Below are 21,979 nucleotides of genomic sequence, written 5' to 3' on the forward strand. Positions count from 1 at the left end.
CTATATTATTCTGCGAAAGCCTAGCGAGGGTCTCGGTTCTGGCAGCCTTGATGCCTAGGTAGCATAAGAGGGCTTCCCGCCAGTTACCCGCTCATGACAGGCTGTAGACGCTCGAGTCACGCCCCGGGGGTTGAAAAGAAGGTCCCCTTCTCCCCGTGTAGTCAGAGTGGCGCTGGCTACCACCCTCAAGCGTCAGATACACTTCTAGTAAATATAAATAACCTAGAAAGTGAAGGAGAACACAGTCGCCCAGATAGCCGAATTGGTAAGGCATTCGACGTGTAATCGAAAGGCGTGGGTTCGGTCCCCACTCTGGGCGCGTGTTTTTCTTTCTTTCTTTCTTCTGTATATTAAAACAAATGTTTACTTCATTAACCGTGGTGAAAAAGAAAAGAGCCTAACCACACCCCTATGCCTCCTTTGGCGTTGTAGACTGCTGCCCTATCTTTCTGTATTTCCTCAACGAGCCCCTCATTTCCTTACTATATATATATATATATATATATATATATATATATATATATATAAGAAAAGCAAACTTTGAACAAGGTAAAAGCACGGTTGTTGCCAACGTTTCAGCAAAGAGACTTGCTTTCGTCAGGGGAATCTCTCGCCTGGCTGGCACGCTTTATATAGGGGTAGGTCCCCAGGTGAGAGGGGAGAAGGAAAAAAAGTAGGAAAGAAGGAAGTGAAATTGAGAAAGCGGATTGGTTTGGGAGTATGTCGGGGGAGATATTGAGGGGCAAAGAAGGTTGTATAGTTTGAGCCGCGAAGTAGGTCACAGGGAAGTCAGCCGGGGTTGATATTCGGGGAATTTTTGGAGAGAAAGGATGAGAGGGTGTTTATTGACCCGTCGCGGGGCATACGGAAAGGTTCTCAGAACCGCCGGAAGCAGACCAGGCGGTGAGAGTGGGGTCCTTATCAGAAACTAACTGCAAGCCTCAGGTCAAAAGAAAAGGTAGAGAAGAAAGGAAAATAACGAGATCAAAGAAAAAAGAAAAAAAAGAGAAAAAACAGGGAGGGAAACCACACAAACCCCCACAAAAAAGAAAAAGCAATGACCCGGCAACTGAAATGGCACGTGTCACCCACGGCAACATACGTGGAACAGGCCTGTCCTGATAATCAAAAATGAAAAGATAAAGTTAGAGTGACGTACGGGGCACAAGACCACGCGGAGTAAAAAAAAAAGAGAGAAATAAAATAAAATGGAATTCAACAAGCAAAGGTTGGAGGGATTCGGGCGAGTATTAAGCTAGAAGCTAAGGAATGAAAAAAAAAAGAAAAGAAATTAGGTGACCAGTTAAAGACCAGAGGGAGGGGTAATAGTCTTTGGATAAGGTATATGCAAGACAGCGCCTATTTCTGTATTCCCGGTGAATATCGCAAGGATTCCAAGTTGCCCCTAGGCGCATTAATTCCAGTAGGTTCCATGGAGTTGAATTTGTGAATTAAATAGGATTCTCGGTATTTCCTGTACCTAGGAGACCTGAAGTTTGACTGAAGTATATACAACTTAAGGTCATCAAATTTGTGGCCTGGTTGGTTGAAATGCTGCGCTACAGCTATGGAGGATTTGCTAAGAGTATCTGCCCGGTGACCATTAAGACGTAGGCTCATAGGTTGACTCGTTTATAATATATATATATATATATATATATATATATATATATATATATATATATATATATATATATATATATATATATATATATATATATATGTATATTTATATACAGCGAATCAGAAAATGGAAAATGAGGGGCTCCGTGAAATAAGACAGAAAATAAGGGTTAGCAGTCAAGAAAACCTCATAAAGCAAAGGGGAGGTTGTGGTGGGTCATAGAAAGAGATGAAGAATTTTTTTAGTTGAAAAGAAAGTGGTGAAAAAATGCCCGCCGGGTGGGATCCGAACCCAGACCGGTATTCTGGAGGTCGTGGGTACGGAGCCCACCCGGCGGGCATTTTTTCACCACTTTCTTTTCGACTAAAAAAATTCTTCATCTCTTTCTATGACCCACCACAACCTCCCCTTTGCTTTTCGAGGTTTTCTTGACTGCCAACCCTTATTTTCTGTCTTATTTCACGGAGCCCCTCATTTTCCATTTTCTGATTCGCTACATGCTTAGCGAGGGCCTCTGTTCTGGCAGTCTTGGTGCCAAAGGGAGCTTAAGAGGGTTCAACGCTGGTCGACCACTCTCTACATGTCGTAGACACTCGAGTCACGGCCCGGGGGTTAAAAAGAAGGTCCCCTTCACCCCGAGTAGTCTGAGTGGCGCTGTCTACCACACCCAAGTGCAGGAAACAAAAATACCTTAACATAAATACCCGAGAAAGTGCTGGGGAAACAGCACCGCCGGTAGCGTAGTGGTTATCGCACCAGACCGGTATTCTGGAGGTCGTGGGTTCGGATTCCACCCAGCGGGCATTTTTTCACCACTTTCTTTTCGACTAGAAAAATTCATCTCTTTCTATGACCCACCACAACCTCCCCTTTGCTTTCCGAGGTTTTCTTGACTGCCAAACCTTATAGTTATATATATATATATATATATATATATATATATATATATATATATATATATATCACCAGAAATAAGGGTAGGCAGTCAAGAAAGCCAAGGAAAGCAAAGGGGAAAATGTGGTAGTTCATCTATTAAGAAAGAAAGAAAGGAAGCGTAGAGAAAAACATGCCCACCAAGTGGGCATTTTAATGCAAAGCTATCGTGTTTGGGTTAACTTAGTTGGGGTCTGGGTTAGGACTTTGACTCGCCGAGTTTCGGACTTTGACTAATTGGGCCTTAAATATGACCCGCACGCAGTTTGGTCTTTTTACCGCAGCGGCTTTAATTTTGTCCCTTCCCCATATTTCGCATCAGTGAATGGATGATTTTCTGTTTAATTTTTCCCATCCATGCACCCCTCTCCAATCCAAACTGCTTCCAGCGTGTCGGAAATGCGTCTGTGCTGGAGGACTCGGGCTGCGCACATCTATTCGAGGCAACTAGAAGCACGTTTCTGGTTTCTTTACAAGGCATTACACACGGTTTGCGACGAAGTACTCGGCAAGGAATGCTTACGCATTAAAAAAACGCAGGCTTGCGTTAACACACTGAAAAATTTTTTAATGCCGTGGCCGTCTATCGGTGCCAGCCTTTATTGCACACACGTGGTAAAATGGGGAGGTGAGGGGGAGGTTCTGTAGCTTGGGCTGTTGGGTGGTTGAAATACTTTGGCTCTAGGTAAAATGTCCACTACAAACGCGGGGGTTCAGTTTGAGCTCTCAGGCTCCCGTGCTGTCACTCATGGAAACAGAAGGCACAACGCTCAAGGTTACAGCAAAAAATTACTCCCACCTCCCCTCGCGGGAACCCCTGTGTAGATGCGACGCATAGGGGTTTCCATTGTTGTTTCCGTTAGGTTGATTCTCCCATCGCGTGAAACGTGCCGTGAATCCCCTGCCGCGGCTATGACGCAACGTGGCGCGGCTATGACGCAACACAATCCAACACAATTCACTTTAATCCAATCCAAATCCAAATCCAAATCCAAATCCAAATCCAAATCCAAATCCAATCCAAGCCAAGCCAAGCCAAGCCAAGCCAATCGAATCCAATCAAATGCCCCTCGCGAGAGAGTGTTCGCTATCGTAGAGGAGAGGGGGTGAGCGGCGGAGAGCGCAGCTCGCGCAGCGAGGAGAATGGGGGAGTCTGTGGACGGACAACGACAACGCCGTATGGAGGGACAAGGCGAGTGAATGAGATGCCGTCGCATCTAAAAGTGTAAAATGCCGCAACGTTTCCATGACCATACGGCAATCGAACTCGCACGGAAGCGCCTTTCTCTTCAAGGCACACGTATCGAGGTTAAGGCTGTTAAGGCTGTTGAAGAAAACGTATTCATTGGAACGAGTGAAAATAATTTAAACTGGTAGAAATTAATACGAATACCAGAAGGACTCTGCTAATACTAAAAGCTTTATTTGTACTCAAATCGGGTGGAGCCCGGCGTATAGGGCTGCAAAAAGCGCTCATGTCGATGAGGCCCATACACAACCTTACAATCATCCAACGAGCTTACGTAGCCGTTCCTAACGGCTACGTAAGCTCGTTAGATGCACTAGTGCATCTAAGGGCTGAACACATATGCCTAGACTTCGTTTCACCGCACATATCCGCTCACAACACTACTTAACGTTAAAAGAACCGAAGCAAACACGACAGAAACGACGGAAGGCTGCGTAGTCCAATGCACCGGCCAATTGCAGTAACGAGGGGAACCCCGATTGGTGGCGCCACCAGTCCAGCTGCCCGGCCCTATGGGGGCAGGCCCATGGCAGCCTTGATTGCCCTTTCTTAAGATGGTGTTGAGGTGCTGGAGTTCGGAGCGCAGCAGACTGTGGAAGGGGATGTAGTTGGAGGCGTCTAATGAGCAGGGATGGAAAAATGCGAGGGGTGTCTGTTTCTTTGAGGCCAGCGCGTCGGTTAGAGATACGACGGATCATGTGCATGATTTGCGTGATTTGGGTTCTGATGAGGTGAACTGTGTGCGTAGTGCACCCGTTGCATTCTAGATGAAACCTAGAATTCCGACTCTGGTGAGGCAGGGGAGCAAGGTATTGACAAGGTAAACAGAGAATTCTGGCTGGATTACCGGTAGCGTGCGGTGAGGTAACACAAGAAGCCTGGATTCTTCGGTGCGCGAGACAGGTCTCCCATGGAGGCATAGTTGCGAACTACATTTGCTGCCTCTTGCAGGGCGTCCTGTATTTGACCGTCCGATACGCTTTTTGCCCACATGGTTACATCATCAGAGTACAGAGCGTGGTGGAGGTCGCGGATTGCGTCGAGTAGGGGAGGCAGCTTAGGAATGGCCACATTGAAGAGGATTGGAGTTAAGATCAGTGTTGTACGGAACGGCGTTACAAGGAACGCCATTCCTGGAACTAGTTCCTTCTTGGAGGAACAGAGGAACGCCACTGTTCCATTAAGGGTCGGTGGAACTGTAACGGTAACTCGTTACGTCTTTGAAGGAACGGTAGGAACGGCGTTCCTGCCATTACATCGCTAGGATTTGGCTATTTTTGATGCCAAGGCTCGAGTAGAAAAATCCACAAGTCGCTACTGCGTTTCTCTTCTATAAGCTGGTCAATTTGCCCGCCCTTCAGCCGTAGGTGCTTCCTCGAAGGTCAAAGGCAGAAGAATAACCACGCAGCAGGCCGCAGCTTGTGCTTTCATGCTGGTTGAACTTGCGCGGCATTCGACGGGTCAATAGCGTATCCGTGGGAATGCTTTTCACCTTTCATCGTTCGTCTGGGGAGGCCAGGATGCGCGTCTGGCCGATAGAATTGGTCCCTGACGGGGAAAGATTGTCTAATACGGGATCCGGAGATTTCGGTGTCGGACATTTAGCTGCAGGACGTTTTGGTGCGGACATTTCTGTGCAAGGGCAATTTGGTGCATGACGTCTTGGCCCAGACATTTTGAGTCACGGGATGTCCCAGGCATTCTTTGAACATTTTAGCTTTGATATTGTAATTTCGTGACTTGATATGATTTTACGTTCGGGACTTGTGCTTGGCTTGCGCCGCCGTGTGTGGAAACGAATGCTAAACCCTGGCGGAGCATTGCCACGTAAAACCCATTTTCTGTAGTAGATGGTAAAAATTAACTTTGTTGATTTGCATGCGTTGAACATTTTCTTTTATTTTAACATTCGTGTGAACAACCCTACTACTTTAGGTGTTACCAAAGCGCTTTGCTTTCACTTAACCCAACAGTGATAGACGCTGCAGCTGCTTTTAGTCCATCCTCCTGCCCCCCCCCAGCAAAACATCCGCAAAAAAACACCAGAAAAACGAGGTAGATTAAGCGCGTGTGCATTCCGTTTTAATTATTTTCTCAATCAATCTCGTATTCGTTGCATTCGGTGTCGGTTTTAAAACTAACCAACCAACGATCGCAGTTACGGTGGCGTTACTGAGGGGAGGGGAAGGCTGAGCCCCGCCGGCTACCAGCTGTTACAAATCGGCCAGCGCCGCCGTACTTTCCCGCATCACTCCTCGGCTGTGCGGCGAAGCCACTGCGTGCGCCTTTCAGCCGTCAGGCGCCACGCCACCATGTCGGTGAATCATACTTTCACGTCTCGACAAGCCCGGGTCAGACGCTTCGCTTTCGGCGCATTTCAAAACTTCGGCGGCTGCCGGCGAGGCTCGTCTCCACGCTCTTCAAGGACACAGAGGCCCCGCGAACTCAGCGGAGTCCTCCTCTCTCCCCTCTCTCTCGGACTCAACGTGCGCCGATGCTTCCGACTGCTCACGAACTCTGGAAAGAGCGTTGTGTGTGTCTGTGACGTTCGTGGCGTGTTGCCGCTTGTTGGCGTTTTGACCGTTACCGCTTTTGGGTATAAATAGAAGCCGCTCAAGCGCTGTAAATCATTCCTGTTAGAGCAGCGAATCCATGATGTCACTCTGTTCGAGTCCTGTATTGTAACCTCGCCCGTCGGGGCACTGTTCTTTGCCTTCGGCTCACCTCTCGCTATAAAGTAAACAGTTACGTTGGCCTATCAGCTCTGGACCTCTCCCCGGCTGCAGTCGGCTCTCCCGGTCGCAACACAGCCCCTTGGTAGAGAGAGAGAGGGGTGTCACTTGTGGTTCACCATTGCGTCAACTGGACTTCGAAAACTTGAAGACGACTGTTGCCGCTCTCGTCACACTAGCCTACTCAATTTTTTGCTCCTTATAATGGGAGAAAGCAATGTATGCCTGGGGTGTCCGTGATATGCGCCACCTGAAGAGTTAATTCCCAATGGGGAGACTGAAGGCGAAAAAAGAGCGATTCCTGGAGTGGGGGCGCCATCGGTATGACCGCGATGCGCGGAAGGGCGTAGCCAGCAAACGATAGTGGTCATTGTGTTCTCGAGGGCTTTTTGGGTGGCTTTTTGTTGCACACATGAGCTCCTGGTGAATGTAAAGCTTTTTCCTGTACCACTGCGGTACGTGAACTCCGCCACGCCTGCAGGATTTTCAGGGGAAACCGAAAATATTATGACTGAAAAAGGAATCTGGTCGATGCAAGCGGGGGGGGGGGGGGGGGGGGGAGGCGCTAGGACAAAGAATCAAAATGTGGTGAATGTAGCGCAATAAAGCTTGACTTTGGGCTAGTTGGGTATGCATGACACCTTACCCGCCGCGGTGGCTCAGTGGCTAAGGCGTTGCGCTGCTGAGCACGAGGTCGCGGGTTCGATTCCCGGCCGCGGCGGCCGCTTTTCTGATGGAGGCGAAAAGCAAAAACGCCCGTGTGTACGAGATTTCGGCGCACGATAAAGATCCCCAGGTGGTCAAAATTAATCCGGAGCCCTCCACTACGGCGCGCCTCATCGCCTGCGTTGCGTCGGCGCGTTAAACCCCACAATCAATCAAATCAATGCATGACACCTTGAAAAACAGCGCAAAAACACGCACGTAGAGAGGTTACACAGACACGAGCGCTGACGAACAACTGGTGAAATTTTATTAAAGTTGGCAATAAATAGAGGAAAGAAAGCAATCATACGCCAGTACAAACGAGATAAATAAACAGCTTAAAAGGGGAGTCGGGAGTAAAAGTTGATAAAACACACACAAATTTCCTTTTATCCGGCCAGATAAGCAATCTCGCGCTCAAACAGTGCCACGGATGGCGAACTCACGCAATCCTCCCCCTTAGTGGCTATGACTGAAGCCTCAAAGATTTCGCGGGATCGGGCATCACGATACCGTTTTAAGATGCGGGTTTCGTTGAGCTTGGGGTAGCAATCTTTGCAATTCTTGCAGTGTAAGGCCAGATTGCTACCAGTTCCTGTGCGCATGTTATTTGCATGCTCACGAAGACGGTCGTTTACGCACCTTCCACTCTGGCCCACGTATACTCGCCCGCACTTCAGTGGGATCTCGTATACTATGCATTCCACGCATTTGACATACTGTTTTTCATGTTTCTTCCCACAAGCAGCCCTGGGAGCCTTTTTGTCATTCACCATGGCACACAATGTGGCTAGTTTGTTGGGCGCTGAAAAAACTGTCCGCACTCCTGCCTTGTCTCCTATCTTCTTCAGGGGGTGCGACACGGCGTGGACGTATGGGATGACGTTAAGGCGGCCCCTGGCATTCTCTTGTGACCTTATCGTAGCCCCGCTGGTGTTCACCCGTTTCAAAACGGTTTCCGCCGAGCTGCGCAGCAATGGCGTAGGATACCCTGCCAAATTGAGTCTGCTGACCTGATGGTCCAAGCTCCGCGTCATCATGTGACGGCAGGACCTAGTCACTGCGTTTTGGATGGCTGCCACGGCTATCCCACGTTTTACAATCTTCGAGTGTGCCGAACTGAACGGTAGGAGTCCTTTTTGTGAACGCGGGGAATATTGCCAGCACACATGACTGCCGAAGGTCAATTCCATGTCAAGGAAACGCAGCTTCTTGTCTTCTGGCCTCTCGCTCGTTAATGTGGATGTCGTCATAACAGATGAAAATGCCTCCAAAAGCTTGTCCCCTTTTTTTTTACTTTTACTCCCGACTTTTACTCCCGACTCCGCTTTTAAGCTGTTTATTTATCTCGTTTGTACTGGCGTATGATTGCTTTCTTTCCTCGATTTATTGCCAACTTTAATAAAATTTCACCAGTTGTTCGTCAGCGCTCGTGTCTGTGTAACCTCTCTACGTCCGTGTTTTTGCGCTGTTTTTCAAGGTGTGGTGAATGTAGGCATGTAAACATAAAACGAAGGTTGGTTTTCCCGAACAGGATGGGTGCAATTTGTATGCACAACCCGCACGCGCTTAATCAGCATTTAGGACATTAGAAGCTGCGGCTGTTTTCAAAAAGTCCCGTTCTTCCTCCACGACAATATTCTAGACGAGTGTTCACAAATTCATTTTAGCAAGGCAGCCCAGCCTACATAATACCCTTTATAAGGTTTTTTGCATTCTGGGGGGCTAGCTAATGTTTTTTACGTTTTGGATATTGAGAGTATGCATGTAATTTATGTAATTTGAGGTTGTGTAATTAAAAAAAATACAAAAAAGGCGTCGGACCATAGTAAACACCGGTTAATTGTCTTAGCTAAAAAAGAGCCAACATAAATTAACAACCTGTCGTAAATGAAAAAAAACGTGTGCTAAAGAATTCAATCGGCTGCATAACAGGTGTCCCCTGGAATAGGTATTAAACAAAATATATAAATGCAGGATTTCTAAAAAAATAAAAAAATAAACTCACTCCTCCAGATTGTTATCCATAACCCACATTAAGCGGAAATAAAAATATAAAGGCTGTCGCAAACAGGCAAGCACAGGATAATTTGGTCACCGAAAAGTTTGTGCACCGAAATGTCCGTACACCGAAATGTTCATGCACCGAAATGTCCATGCACCGATATGTCCATGCACCGATATGTCCATACACCGAAATTTTCGCACCGAACCATCCTGCACCGAAATGTCCTAGAGCCGTCTGGAGTTTGTCCGGTGCTCCCTGAAAAAATTCGCCTAGGAGATTTTCTTTTGATTATTTTTATCTCCAGATAATCTGCCGCCGGCGGTGTTAATATTCGTATAATATACGTACTTCGATGCGAGTTTTAAATTTCTCACTTAATTTCTCCCAAGGATTATCCGACACTATTTTAATTTAAAAAAGAGAAATGTAACGTTAATGTAACGACACGTTCCAATTTTGGAAGTGGAACTGGAACGCGTTCCTTTCGCAATAAAGGAACTTGTAACGGGAACTCGTTTCAAAATTGGGAAGGAATGAGGAACGAGCTTTCGTTCCTATTTTATAGGAACGGGTACAACACTGGTTAAGATGAAGCCCGGGACGTTCCTCTTCCAGTCAATTAAAAGGGTGGTGACCGGTGCTCACCTAACCCTATGGTGGCTGTCCGATCAGCCAGAAAGGCTGGGACGTAATTGTATGTGCGGTATCCACAATTAACTGTTCAAGTACCACACAGTGGTACTCGAACAGGGGCCTGCTAATTGCGAGCCGACGCAGTGAACCCAATAAACCAGACTGAAGGGAGTGAAACTGGAGGGAACTGACCCGCTCACTTGGACATGCGGGTGACTCCGGACAGGCTGTGAATTGCCATGATTTGTTTTGCGTTTAACGTTCCTGAGCTTCATCTGTGCCACGAAGAGTTCTGTAATGGTGCAGATTAGTGATTTCATTTCCTGGAGTGAAAAGTTTCGCACGTGTATTGCATACTTTTTGTATCTGACCTTTATATATTATTGCACTCTAGATTTGCTTGGGATTGGGCGAGTTGCTTAATATTGACTGCAATCGCTGAGAACGCTAATCGAGCCCGCGACGTTGTGTGCTGCTCAACAATAGGCGCCTTCTCGGCAAGCAAAGAGTACGTTTTATTTACGATGGCCACAAGGGAAATTTGATCATGGTTATCTCTTGCACGTTGATAGACGGGAAGAAACTACGAAGTACATTTTCACTATCACGAGAACGTGATAGCCGTCCGTTCAGCACGTTTAATCACCCCCGAAGTGTTGCCTTTATAAATCACGTCCAGAGGGGATAAGCGTAACCACTCTATAGCTTACTCCGAAACTCAGCTTATTACTTGCCGTCGCGTTCTTATACTTGCTTAACGATGAAAAAGCTGTTGCCCCATAATCCCTCTATATTACAACCCGACCCGAGGTGGGTGTAACGTGTAATTTTGGGAGTGGCCGGTGCATGAGTTGAGTGCCGTGCCCATTTCCCGCAACCCTTCTTTTGTGTGGCCGAAGAGTTCCAGTTTACATCACCAATTGCTTTCATTCCTCTTTTTACTGTACGGGCTCTGTCCGCGCCCCGTGCACTTGACGACTCCGCTTTACTCGAGCGCTGGCTTTCTTTCATCTAAGTTGTGGTTCCAATGGCCAGTCTTGACCGGCTTTTGGTTTTCTCTACGTCTTTTTTTCCGCTGTTTTTTTTTTTCATCCAAACCATACGCCTTAGCTCTCGAGCTTAACTTTGCTTCTTTTTTCTCTCTCTGATTACCCCTACAGATGACATACCATTCATTTATAATCCTGATAGCATCTCCCCATCGATATTTGAGACCATTCATTTCCTCAGAAATAAAAAATTAACTAAGAAAAACAAAGGCAATAAAAATGCGCGGTACCCCTTCGCAAATTTAAATACCCTAAATTCCTTCCGCACTGCGTGCGTCAGAAAAAAAAGAGAGGGGGGGGGCGCAGGCATTGCATCATCTCAGCAAAATGTGTGTTCTAGAAGGGGTGCTAAACCATGCTTCCTTATCAGCATGCGTAACAAATAAAATTTTTAACGTGGCAGCGAAGTACGAAAAAAAAAAAACAAGACTGTCAAGATGCGTACCGTGGTTTTGCTCGTCGCATACACAGCGCAAGTCATTTGTTATGAGGCCAGAACCCGAAGCGGGTGAACCAAGGATTTAGTGGTACACTCACACGATCACGATGTTCTACTCATAGGACTATTATACTCTTTTTTTTTTTCCGAGATACCATTCACAAAATGCGCGGGGCATATCTTCGAGCCATCACTACGCGGCCAGTTGGGGTCTGTCGTCCGCCGTCAGCGGATTGAAATTGCCCACTATTTCCGGCACTTGGAGTCCCAGAAGTTCCTAGCTACGCATCAGATGCGTTGGAATAACTAAGCGTGTAGGTGTACGTTATTTTTTTTTCTGGTGGAAACACCTTAACTATAGCTTAGACGTGTTGCATCCCTGGGTGACGTATGACGGCGGCTGGCGCTGCAAGAAGGTTTACGTCAAAACCGTCAAGCTGGAGGCGAAGTAAATTTGCAACCGCACTCATTCGTATGCAATTTTTGATTTTTTTTCGAATAAACGTGTCTGTAATCGCTCCCGGCCTCTTCCCTTGGATGTCTCTATCCCACGTCGTGGCAAGCTTTCTCTCCCTATCTCATTTGTATTCAACAAACTAGTTGTTCCGGACGTCAACAATACCTACCTGTACGCTGAGAAAATACATAGGTACCCGAACAGTGAGCAGTTGTAAAGTCAAAGACGGTAAAGAATAAAGAAGAAGGCATTTGCAAGTTTTGCGCTAAAAGTAGAAAATAACATTTTCAAAACATTCATTTGACCTAAGATCCCAAGCAACGAACACAAAAATAATAAAGCTGCTTTCCATGCAAAAGTAAATGCATGGATCAGAAGATCGCTAAACGGTCGCCGACTGTCGCCGGTTTAGAATTGGGGAACGAGCTTTTAAAGAGGCGCCCAGCCCTGCTAGCACATGCGCGTAAAATTTTCCTGCCGCAAGCCGTCCGGTGTAGTGTCTAGTTTTCTTCTCTCAGAGCCAGGAAGCTCGTCGGCATAGAAGAGGCACGGAGAAATCCGCGAAGGGCGTTTAAGAAAACGAATGGTTACGCGTACTTTGTTAAGCTGGTCTTGTAACGGTGCTGAGCGAAGCTCTTTCTTAGAGAATCAAAGCGAGTATCTTACCGCAGGCTAGCGCATAATATAGCACTGATGGCTGCCCAGAATTTACTTTCCTACCCCTACTGCATCGCTCTAGCACCGTGGCACCACGCATATTTTATCTGGATCAGAGAAGCATCGACTGAACTAAATAACGCCTGGTCCCCGGTTAATCGTCTGGAGCATCGACTCTGCCGTAATGTTCACTCGTAAACACAGCGATAAATAAAAAGAGTCGCCATTACACAGGGAGGAAAGGCAAATTTCTCGGGACAGCTAATCTTTCAAAAGCGGGTTATACAACGTTTTTTATGAAGCTGGTATATTGCTTACGAGTGGTATGCTTTATTTTTTATGCGGTGTTACACAAGGCGAAGTGACGTAACGCGCCCTGGATGATGACGCTACCACTTTCATACAGCGTCACCTACGAAACCCAGACTCACGCGCCTGGCTTAACTCTTCGTCAGCGATATGTCAAGGCGAATCTCTGTCGTTCGAATATGCCGATAACCAATGATTCGGAAAGAGAGCCGGGGTTATTGAGCTGCAGCTGGCACGTAGCTCATCGCGACCTGTTCCGTATCGATTTGTGCACTGACCAGGTCGAAGATCTGGGTGAGCGTGATGCCGAGGCGGATGATGACCGGTTCCGAAGAGTTCTTGACGGGCCTCACGTCGGCGTCGTAGTCACGCATCAGCCAGTCCACGAGTCGCTTCTCCTGGCTCGGCACCGCGGCGCCGGCAGGCGAAGTCGATGAAGAGTCGTTCTCGCTGGCCCCGAGACGAGACAGGGCCTCCGCGTCCGCCTCGGCCACTGCACGTGCGGGGAAGACAGAGAGAAACATAAAAATAAAATGAAATCATCGATTGATTATGAGGTTTTAACGCGCCGACGCTACGCAGGCGATGAGGCATGCCGTAATGGCGGGCTCCGGATTAATTTTGACCACCTGGGGATCTCTAACGCGTGCCTAAATCCCGACACACGGGCGTTTTCGCTTTTCGCCTCCATCAGAAAAGCGGCCGCCGCGGCCGGGAAACGATCCCGCGTCCTTTGGCTCAGCAGCACAACGCCATAGCTACTCAGCCACCGCGGCTGGTAAATAAAATGAAAGCAAAACTTTGCCTTCAAAATTTAGGACGTTGTGAGCTTGAACCCAACAACAATATATCCAAAACTTCTGAAAATTAGGGCGGTTCATGGTTAAGAACTTGCAGAAACATAATGAGTATACGGGAAATGAATGACGATTGCACATGCATTCATACACACATACATATGTACGTACGTACGTACGTACATGCATGCGTGCATACATACATACATACATACACACATACATGCATACATACATACATACATACATACATACATACATACATACATACATACATACATACATACATACATACATACATACATACATACATACATACATACATACATACATACATACATACATGCATGAATATAGACACACACACCCACACCTTCAAATGAATCGGAACATATTAGTCGTGTCTATAGCGATCGCGCTAATTTAGAGTTAATCCCCAGATATGCCCCCCCACTGTCTTTACTAATTGGTGTAGCGGTATGACTGACTTTTCTGGAATGATTTGATTGATTGATTGTAGCGTTTAACGCGCCGACGCAACGCAGGCGATGAGGCGCGCCGTAGTGGAGGACTGCGGATTAATTTCGACCACCTGGGGATCTTTAACGTGCGCCGAAATCTCGTACACACCGGCGTTTTTGCTTTTCGCCTCCATCAGAAAAGCGGCCGCCGCGGCCGGGAATCGAACCCGCGACCTCGTGCTCAGCAGCGCAACGCCTTAGCCACTGAGCCACCGCGGCGGGTACTTTTCTGGAATGACCGCATCTATCCATCCGCAATGTCTACAGTGTGAACTGTGCCCATTTATTGCCTATGGCTGTCTAAATTGTAAGCAGTTTGTGATTAGGACACTAAAACTGTAACTGTGGCCATTGCGTAAATTTTGACCTTCCCCTTCAACCCGTCCTTACCTTCCTTTCAGGGGCTTATGAATTCTTGTTTTTATAAAGTGTTTCACTCACTCAATCACTCACTTGCTCACTCACACACATACGCACACACGCACTCTCACACACACACACACACACACACACACACACATGCACGCACACGCGCGCACACACACACACACACACACATGCACGCACACGAGCACGCACGCGCGCGCACAGACGCACACACACACACACACACACGCACGCACGCACGCACGCACACGCACACGCACACACATGCACGCACACGCGCACGCACGCACCCACACCTACTAAGCGAGCTGCACAGCATTCATTATGTTGTAACTCCAGAACGAAATGGTGGCAGAAATATGCAGTTCAAACATTATGGGTGATTCCACATTCTGTGAAGGTGGATGACCAGCGGAGCTGGTTAGCACACGACACAGAGGTGACGCGGAGCCTCGAACATAGGTGAGAACTCACCTATTGTGAGCTAAGGAATTTTGTTAAAGCTAACTCTGACAAATAGGTCGAACTCGGGGTTGATAGAATAGTCTTACTGGTTTGTTGAAATATAGTTTTTCTTATGCAAATTTTGATGAAGCAAGTGTTATAGCCGTTTTCTGTAACCACACTCCTCCCGTCCATGCCCATGAATGCTTTTATTTATTTATTATTATATTATATATTATTAATTGATTAATTTAGTTTCCTGCAACGCCAAGATGGCATATAGCAGGGGGAAATTGAACATGTGGTCATATACATGTGGCAGGCAGGCTAAAACACATCGCTGAACATCGTCACAAATATACAAATAAAAACAGAACTACAGGTCTAACAGATACTTACTAAAAAGCGCGTCAGTGGTACAGTGGTACAGTGGTTGTGGAAACTTATTCTACAAACTACTGGTGTGAGGAAAGAACGAATCTTTGAAAACATTTGTACGGCAAGGTATTTCACGAATTTTCCAACTATGGGCACGCCGTCTAGATACAAAATGTGGGGTAAACAGAAAGATATCAGGATTAATGCCAGTTTTTTTTTTAAATAGATACGACAAAGCAAATTAAGTTTGACATGCTGCCTGCGTTCTTTTAGGGGTTCCCAGTTAAGCTGGTTTTTAAGTACGCAAGTACGTGGCGGCAGACGGGAATTCGGTAATGTTTTCAGCTTCCCTGTGGACTGATAATGGCAAGTAAATGAAACTGAACGTAATGTTATATAAAGCCGTTTGGGCAGCCAGCTGTCATACAACTTGTTTGGAAAGTTTGGATAAAACAAGAGCAACAGCTGATTTCTGCTGAGCATGTGCGAAAAAGTTGGATTTGCTTCATTGCGTTTTTGCATAAAGCAGGAGAAACGCACAGAACTTAGCTGCTAAAACTTCACTTTAGATCGAGTAAGGAAGAGGAATCAGGGTGGTGACAGCCATGCAAAAAAAAAATTCCAAAATGAAAGGGTGGTGTCTTAGCTTTGAAGCCGGGACACCGAAAAGCACTAAGAAACACGTTTAGATTCGCTAAAAAAACTTTATTAATGGAGCTCCACAGTGAACTACACTGCAACAAAAAGAAAAACCAATCGCATTTTATCTGACAGGATGGCACTGCGAAACTTTTTTCATAACCATCGAGACGACGTCATTGGCTAACGTCGCGTAAAGCAAAGTAAATGCGCGGTTCATTACGTTTAATGAATTACGAAGCTGACAATCCGCAAGTACGTGTCAGGACGTTCAAGAGTATACGGCCCATCGTCATGTACTGGACGGAACGCTGAGCAGAAAACACGGCGTCCCACACCCGTTTCTAGTGACTCCTTTTTCCTTCATTGAATACGGGCAGTCGTATATTATTAAAGACGATAGTCTTTCTTGGGCTACTTAAACCCAGAAATTTTGATCAGTCTGTATGTCTGTTTGTCTGTCTGTATGTGACTCGATTCAGCCACCTGGCCAGAGTGAAAGAGAATCTGCGCAATAGTCTTATATACTCACAGCCAAATCTAAACGTATAAGTCGAGTTTATGTGTTCATACTTGTCAACATTGTTGAACAAGAACAAGATGTTACGCAAATATAAAACAGAAAATTAATACACAAGGGTATTTACAGTGTTTCTTTATAAAAAAAATCACGGATGCTTGATTTTTCAAAATGAAATACTACATCCACAGCAGAAAAAAAAATCACCCTGTCGCCTGCTGTCACCCGCACCACTATAGCTTCTGGTGGCATTTTAAAAATGAAGCGCCAACAGTTACGAAAGTTTCCACTAGATAGGTTCCACGTACTGCTCAAAACACACGTGGACTAGGGCAATGCGGTTCCATAAACGTTGAAGTGGGACGCCTCGATTCATGCGCATCTCCGCCATACTGCAGCACTGGCATCGAGGAACCCGGCCTGTAGCAGTGGAACGTGGTAAATTTAAATAGACCTGAGCAAACCTTTAGTGTGTTTACCTTAGGAGGAGCGTGACGGAAGAGGAACAGCACGAGAGGTGAGCGTGAAAGCAAAGGTAGGCATTTACTTGGCAAATGCCGGCAAAGACTGTCGTCTTTTGTCGACATTTGCAAACGAAAGGACCAGATACGCAGCCAATTTTTTTTTCATACTTCTTAATGAGGCGCGAAAAATTGCTTACCATGCTTTATGCTGTGTGTTCACCGACAAAGCGTTTCGGGGGAGATTATTAGTGCCAATGGTACTTAGCAGCCAAGCCTTCCCTAGATCCGCGTTTATTTATTTATGTATTTATTTATTTATTTATTTATTTATTTATTTATTTATTTATTTATTTATTTATTTATTAACTTCATAGATTTAACCAGGTGGACAGGATGCGAAGAAGCCTTTTTTGTGTTGTGGTAAAGGGTGGGATGAAATGAAGGGTTGCTGTGTTTTGCTTAGGCGAGTGTCGTGTCCATTACGTCACCTTTTAGGCATGTTTAGTTGCTTCCGCTGTTGTTATCCTGCTGCTATTAATAAAATAAACGCGCAAAAAAGATATATCAGCATTGGGTAGTTTTCGAAGACATGAATTTTAAATACACGAGGAGCGAAAATGACCGCCAGGCCGAATTTGGGATACAATATAAATTCTGTGGGTTTTATAATACCAGGTGAAATAGATTTACCGACGCAAGTCCAATTTTACGCTTCTCGGCGGCGACCGAAATGTGAGACAACTCTGAGGAGGCCACATGGCAAACATAGATACGCATTATTTTTAGTGCGCACCCAAACATATTTTTTATATTAACATTTCGCATACATCTATGTAGAGTCGCTGACGCAAAGTCGGGCACTGGGTTCTTGGGCTGCGGCCAAGTACTCCGGCTCTGCATCAAAACGTCTCGACTGCTGGGATCCCCCGTCGGGTCTTGTCCAGAGGCAACAGTGCGTATATATAGCTGACAAGCAAACATAAAGTTTACTAATTAGAGCTCGTTCCTGTCCCATCAAGAGGCTTCGTGGGGCAGACTAAAATCACGGGCCATCTCCACTAACGTGAAACCTGTGGAGGGGCAAAGCATGCAGTGCATAAGGGTATTCTTGGCACCTTGGCGTATTTGGCAACGGAGATGAAACCGTTGGGGAGTAGAGGTATACAGCTTTGCTGTACAAGCCTCTTGTCTTTGAAGCATGAAGCTATCTATCGCGAGGCGTAAACAAGTGGCCCGGTGTTTTTTTAGTACGCGTTTTGTTCTAGCGTGAGGCGTAAACGAGTTTCCCGGTGTTTTGATGCCGTGACTACATGAGGCGACGATTACGACGACGGCGACGACAGGAGACGCCAACAGCCCCAGCCCCTAAGGGGCTTCGCCCCTAATAGGACGTACCTGAAACAAAGGGAATAATAAAAGCAAAATATGCAATTTCACTGACTGATATTTTTCTGCAGATTGCATCGAGCAAACTCGAACGGAAATGAGCCTGTTCTCGCCGCAAATGCTGTTTGTTCAAGGGGAAGGTGCTGTCCTTGTAAGAAGAAAAAAAAAAGAAAAACAACTGCAGCGGAAAGGTGTCCTGGTGCAAAACGGAGGCGGACGCTGCGTATACAGACGAACCCGTGGCCTAGCCAGAAATATTTTTGGCGTGGTGTTATGCGCTGCCGTTAGAAAAATACATGAAAGGAATGATATCGTGCGGCCAAACAATAATTTATTTTTGTTTTCTTATCGTACATTCGTTTTTCTTCTTTTAAATGCATGTGGATGCGAAAGGAGGGCGGATTGCACAGCTGAGAAAATTTCGGGCGGTGTTCTGACACCGAAACAGCAATGGCTGTTGGCTTGTTGGTTCATACTTCCTAAAATGCAAAAATTTTGAAGAAATTTTGAGAATTATCCACTAATGCGTAGCATTCTTATGCCGCTAGTCTTGAATGGGAGTTTTTTACAGCCAAAGCTTTTGGTTTTTTCTAAATCCTGTGCGACCAATTATCTCCATTTATGCTATTATAACTATTGCAAGTGAAACATTAGTGAAATATGCATTGTTGTGGAATTGACATGCGTTATACGCTTTGCCATTTTCCGTATTTTTAAATATTTTTCTAACTTTCTAGTTTTTCAAAAATTCCTTCAACCAATTATCTCCAATTACGCTATTATAACGATTACAGGGGGAACTTTTGCGAAATCTGCATTATTGTGGCAATGCCATCCGTTATACGATTTGTCCTTTTCCGTATTTTTTAAATAGGTTTCTTACTTTTTAGTTTTTCAAAGTCTTGTCCGACCAATTATCTCCATTTACGTTATTATAACGATCACATTTGGAACCTTCGCGAAATCTGCATTATTGTGGAAATTCCGGGCGTTACACGGTTTGCCATTTTCCGTAATTATTTTATATTTTTCTTATTTTCTTAGTTTTTCAAAATTTCGTTTGACCACTTATTTCCTTCTAGGCCATTATAGGGATGACAGGTGAAACTTCCGCGATATCTGCACTTTTGCGGAAATGCAGGGAGTTGCACGATCCTTGCTCTGGGGGTGCGCGGCAAAGGATGCTACGCATTAAAAACAGCGCTCAAGAAAGGACACAAAGGAGGAGGCTAGACACACATAGAACTGTACTGGTCAGTGCTATGTGTGTCTAGCCTCCTCCTTTTTGTCCCGTCTTGTGCGCTGTTTTTGTATCTTAAGAAACCGATACAGCCCCCCCCCCCCCCTTTGGCTACGCCCCTGAGAGGAACCCGTGGGGCTACATGGGACACATAACTTCGCATTGAATGTTTTGAGCATTATTAGGTACTTTACGCACCCAATATTGCGCGCGTAATAATCAAGCACCTAATAATGAATATTACGAGCGGGAATACCGCGCGCGCGAATTTCCTTGTCCACTTACACGCTGTCGGGAAATGCAATACGCCTTTTTCTGATTGGCGATCTTTCAGTACAGGCGCGTGAAAGGAAATTTTCACCGTGAAATAACTTCACTATTTTTCATCGCCTTCTGTTTAGGCAGTACCATTTGTAAAGGCAACGCCTGCTCGAATTGCATTCGCGCACGGTAAAGTTACTGGATAAACAAAGCTACGGAGTTGGAACCTTACTCTTAAAATAGTTTACCCTCTCCTTGATCGGCATACTAAGGACCCCACCCGCTGCGCAATGAGGCTGCCGTCCCACGGCGTTATCACCTTCCCGATGTAATGGCTCGGCGAGTTTCCGTTTCCAAATAACGCAGTCATTCCGCATGACTGTCCTAGAAATAAAGTACGAAACAAAACACAAAACGCTGCTATAATTACCAGCTTACCGTAAGACTTCGGGGTTCTGGGGTGGGGTATGTATCCGGCGCGAAAATAAGAATAACGCACAGCACGTAAGCAATTGAATAGGAGAAAGGTGATTAAGGTCCACGGGAGAAGTGGCCCTTAATCGCGCTTAGCCCGGCAGCTGCGCTTAGCGGAAACCACTCTCAAAAATCCAGCCACTGCCGACTGTATGTTTGAATGAACGAATAAACTTCATTGCACGAACGATGGAGACATGGCCAGGGTTGGAGAAGAAGGGAGGGTTGTTAAAAGCGTGTGTGTTTCCCGTCGCCTTCACGCGAATCCGCTTGTGAACGCCGCTTGTAAGAGAGGACAAAAGTTAGACACACATAAAGAATCCCCAGTATGCGAGAATTCTGAAATAAGACCGGCTATGCGACGGTCCACATAGCCACTTATGCGCAGCTATTTTGCCCACCCGATGTTTAAAGCTTATAAATAAGCAATTTTCAGTTCCTACATGCGCAGGCTATGATAGATGCGGGCGGTATTAAGCGATGAACTTTTTTAAAATTTGCGCATGTGTTGCAAGGTTCTCCCATAGCTATGTCAGCGTTTGATTATGATGTTCCTGTTGCTCATGTGTAATACAGCGCACCTTTGAGTGAGCAATCGTTTTTGCGATTCCCATCGACCATGCACCGGGAGCGACTGCAGTAACCTCAATATTTTCTTTTTAAGCGAATCCCTAGGAAAGTGCATATTTTAAGTGTTGATGGCGCTGACATTGTGATCAAGTATTTGGGCTGCGCAAACGCATAAGTTAACGTCTTTTAAGTAAAGTTAAGGAAGCATAAGTTAACGTCTTTTTTATATCAGCCTACGTCTAACAAAATGATGTTTATTTACTGAGCTAAAGTCGCGTTGCTGCGGGCTTATCTTCGTTTTCGATAGCTCACTGAGCCCCCTCTGTTTTAATAAGTGGCCCTTACTCGCCATTGATTTTTTACGGAGGAATGCTTGCCTTTCTCCTGTTAGTGCTGATGACATTTACGCTTGATTTTGTTTTCAACGGCGTCACTATTTTTGGATCATATGCCGCTACCACTTAGCCAAGACAAATAATAAACAAGAAATGTTGCTGTTTCTCCACGCAGGGCTGACTGGAGCGTGCTTATGGAATATCGAAGCAGAGCCCGAATCTGTAGCAACTCCTTAATATGCGGGCGCCCTAACGGTGAGGCTGTACAGGGCAGTGCGCTCGGCGACGTTGCCATTTGCATCACTCGAGGCCATCTAGATAATGGTCGAAGCGCTGGCTGGAGCGGCACCGAAAAGCCGATTGCTCGATTTAGTCCGCTGGCAACAAAGCGGTAAATGGCACACCAGCCGAGTGCAGTCCATCGAGTTTTGCCGCAAACAGAGGAGACGACCATCTCCTCTAAGGGCATCGCGTTAGCGTGCCCACGTAGTGACGGCAAAGTTATTCCGGGTAAACAAACAATTATAAAGACGCTCCTCGGGGCTCCACTTAAGTGTAGCTTTATTGCAACGCTCCACAACATTGCGAGCCGTGAGGGCGCACAGTAAAATATAAACGTGAACAGAAAAGCCCGGCTGAATGCATTTAGGAGTTCCCGCATTTTCTTCTACGAGAGCGTTGATCACGTCCCTAAGCAGCGACTGTGTGACTTATTTCTAGTCTCTCGTTGCGGGAGTCGCCTTCCTGCGAAGAAAAAACAAACAAACA

At 46.0% G+C, this 21,979-nt stretch overlaps 1 protein-coding gene and 1 non-coding gene across 2 annotated transcripts in view; one reads left to right on the forward strand and one right to left on the reverse strand.

Annotated features, from left to right (window-relative positions):
• The window catches only part of LOC144170125 (neuronal acetylcholine receptor subunit alpha-10-like), a 176,706-nt gene that overhangs the window by 78,623 nt on the left and 76,104 nt on the right, over nucleotides 1–21,979 (reverse strand). Inside the window, exon 2 of the mRNA XM_077699706.1 lies at nucleotides 13,074–13,288. Within this exon, the coding sequence (XP_077555832.1) occupies nucleotides 13,074–13,288 (215 nt within the window). The remainder of the gene's footprint in view (nucleotides 1–13,073; nucleotides 13,289–21,979) is intronic.
• On the forward strand, nucleotides 248–319 carry Trnat-ugu (transfer RNA threonine (anticodon UGU)). Its single transcript has one exon. It is a non-coding gene; the product is annotated as a tRNA-Thr (tRNA).

Source organism: Haemaphysalis longicornis, unplaced genomic scaffold (genome assembly GCF_048455015.1).
Source record: "Haemaphysalis longicornis isolate Haplotype H1 unplaced genomic scaffold, Haemaphysalis longicornis Haplotype H1 scaffold_2, whole genome shotgun sequence".
In the NCBI taxonomy this organism is placed as follows: domain Eukaryota; kingdom Metazoa; phylum Arthropoda; class Arachnida; order Ixodida; family Ixodidae; genus Haemaphysalis; species Haemaphysalis longicornis.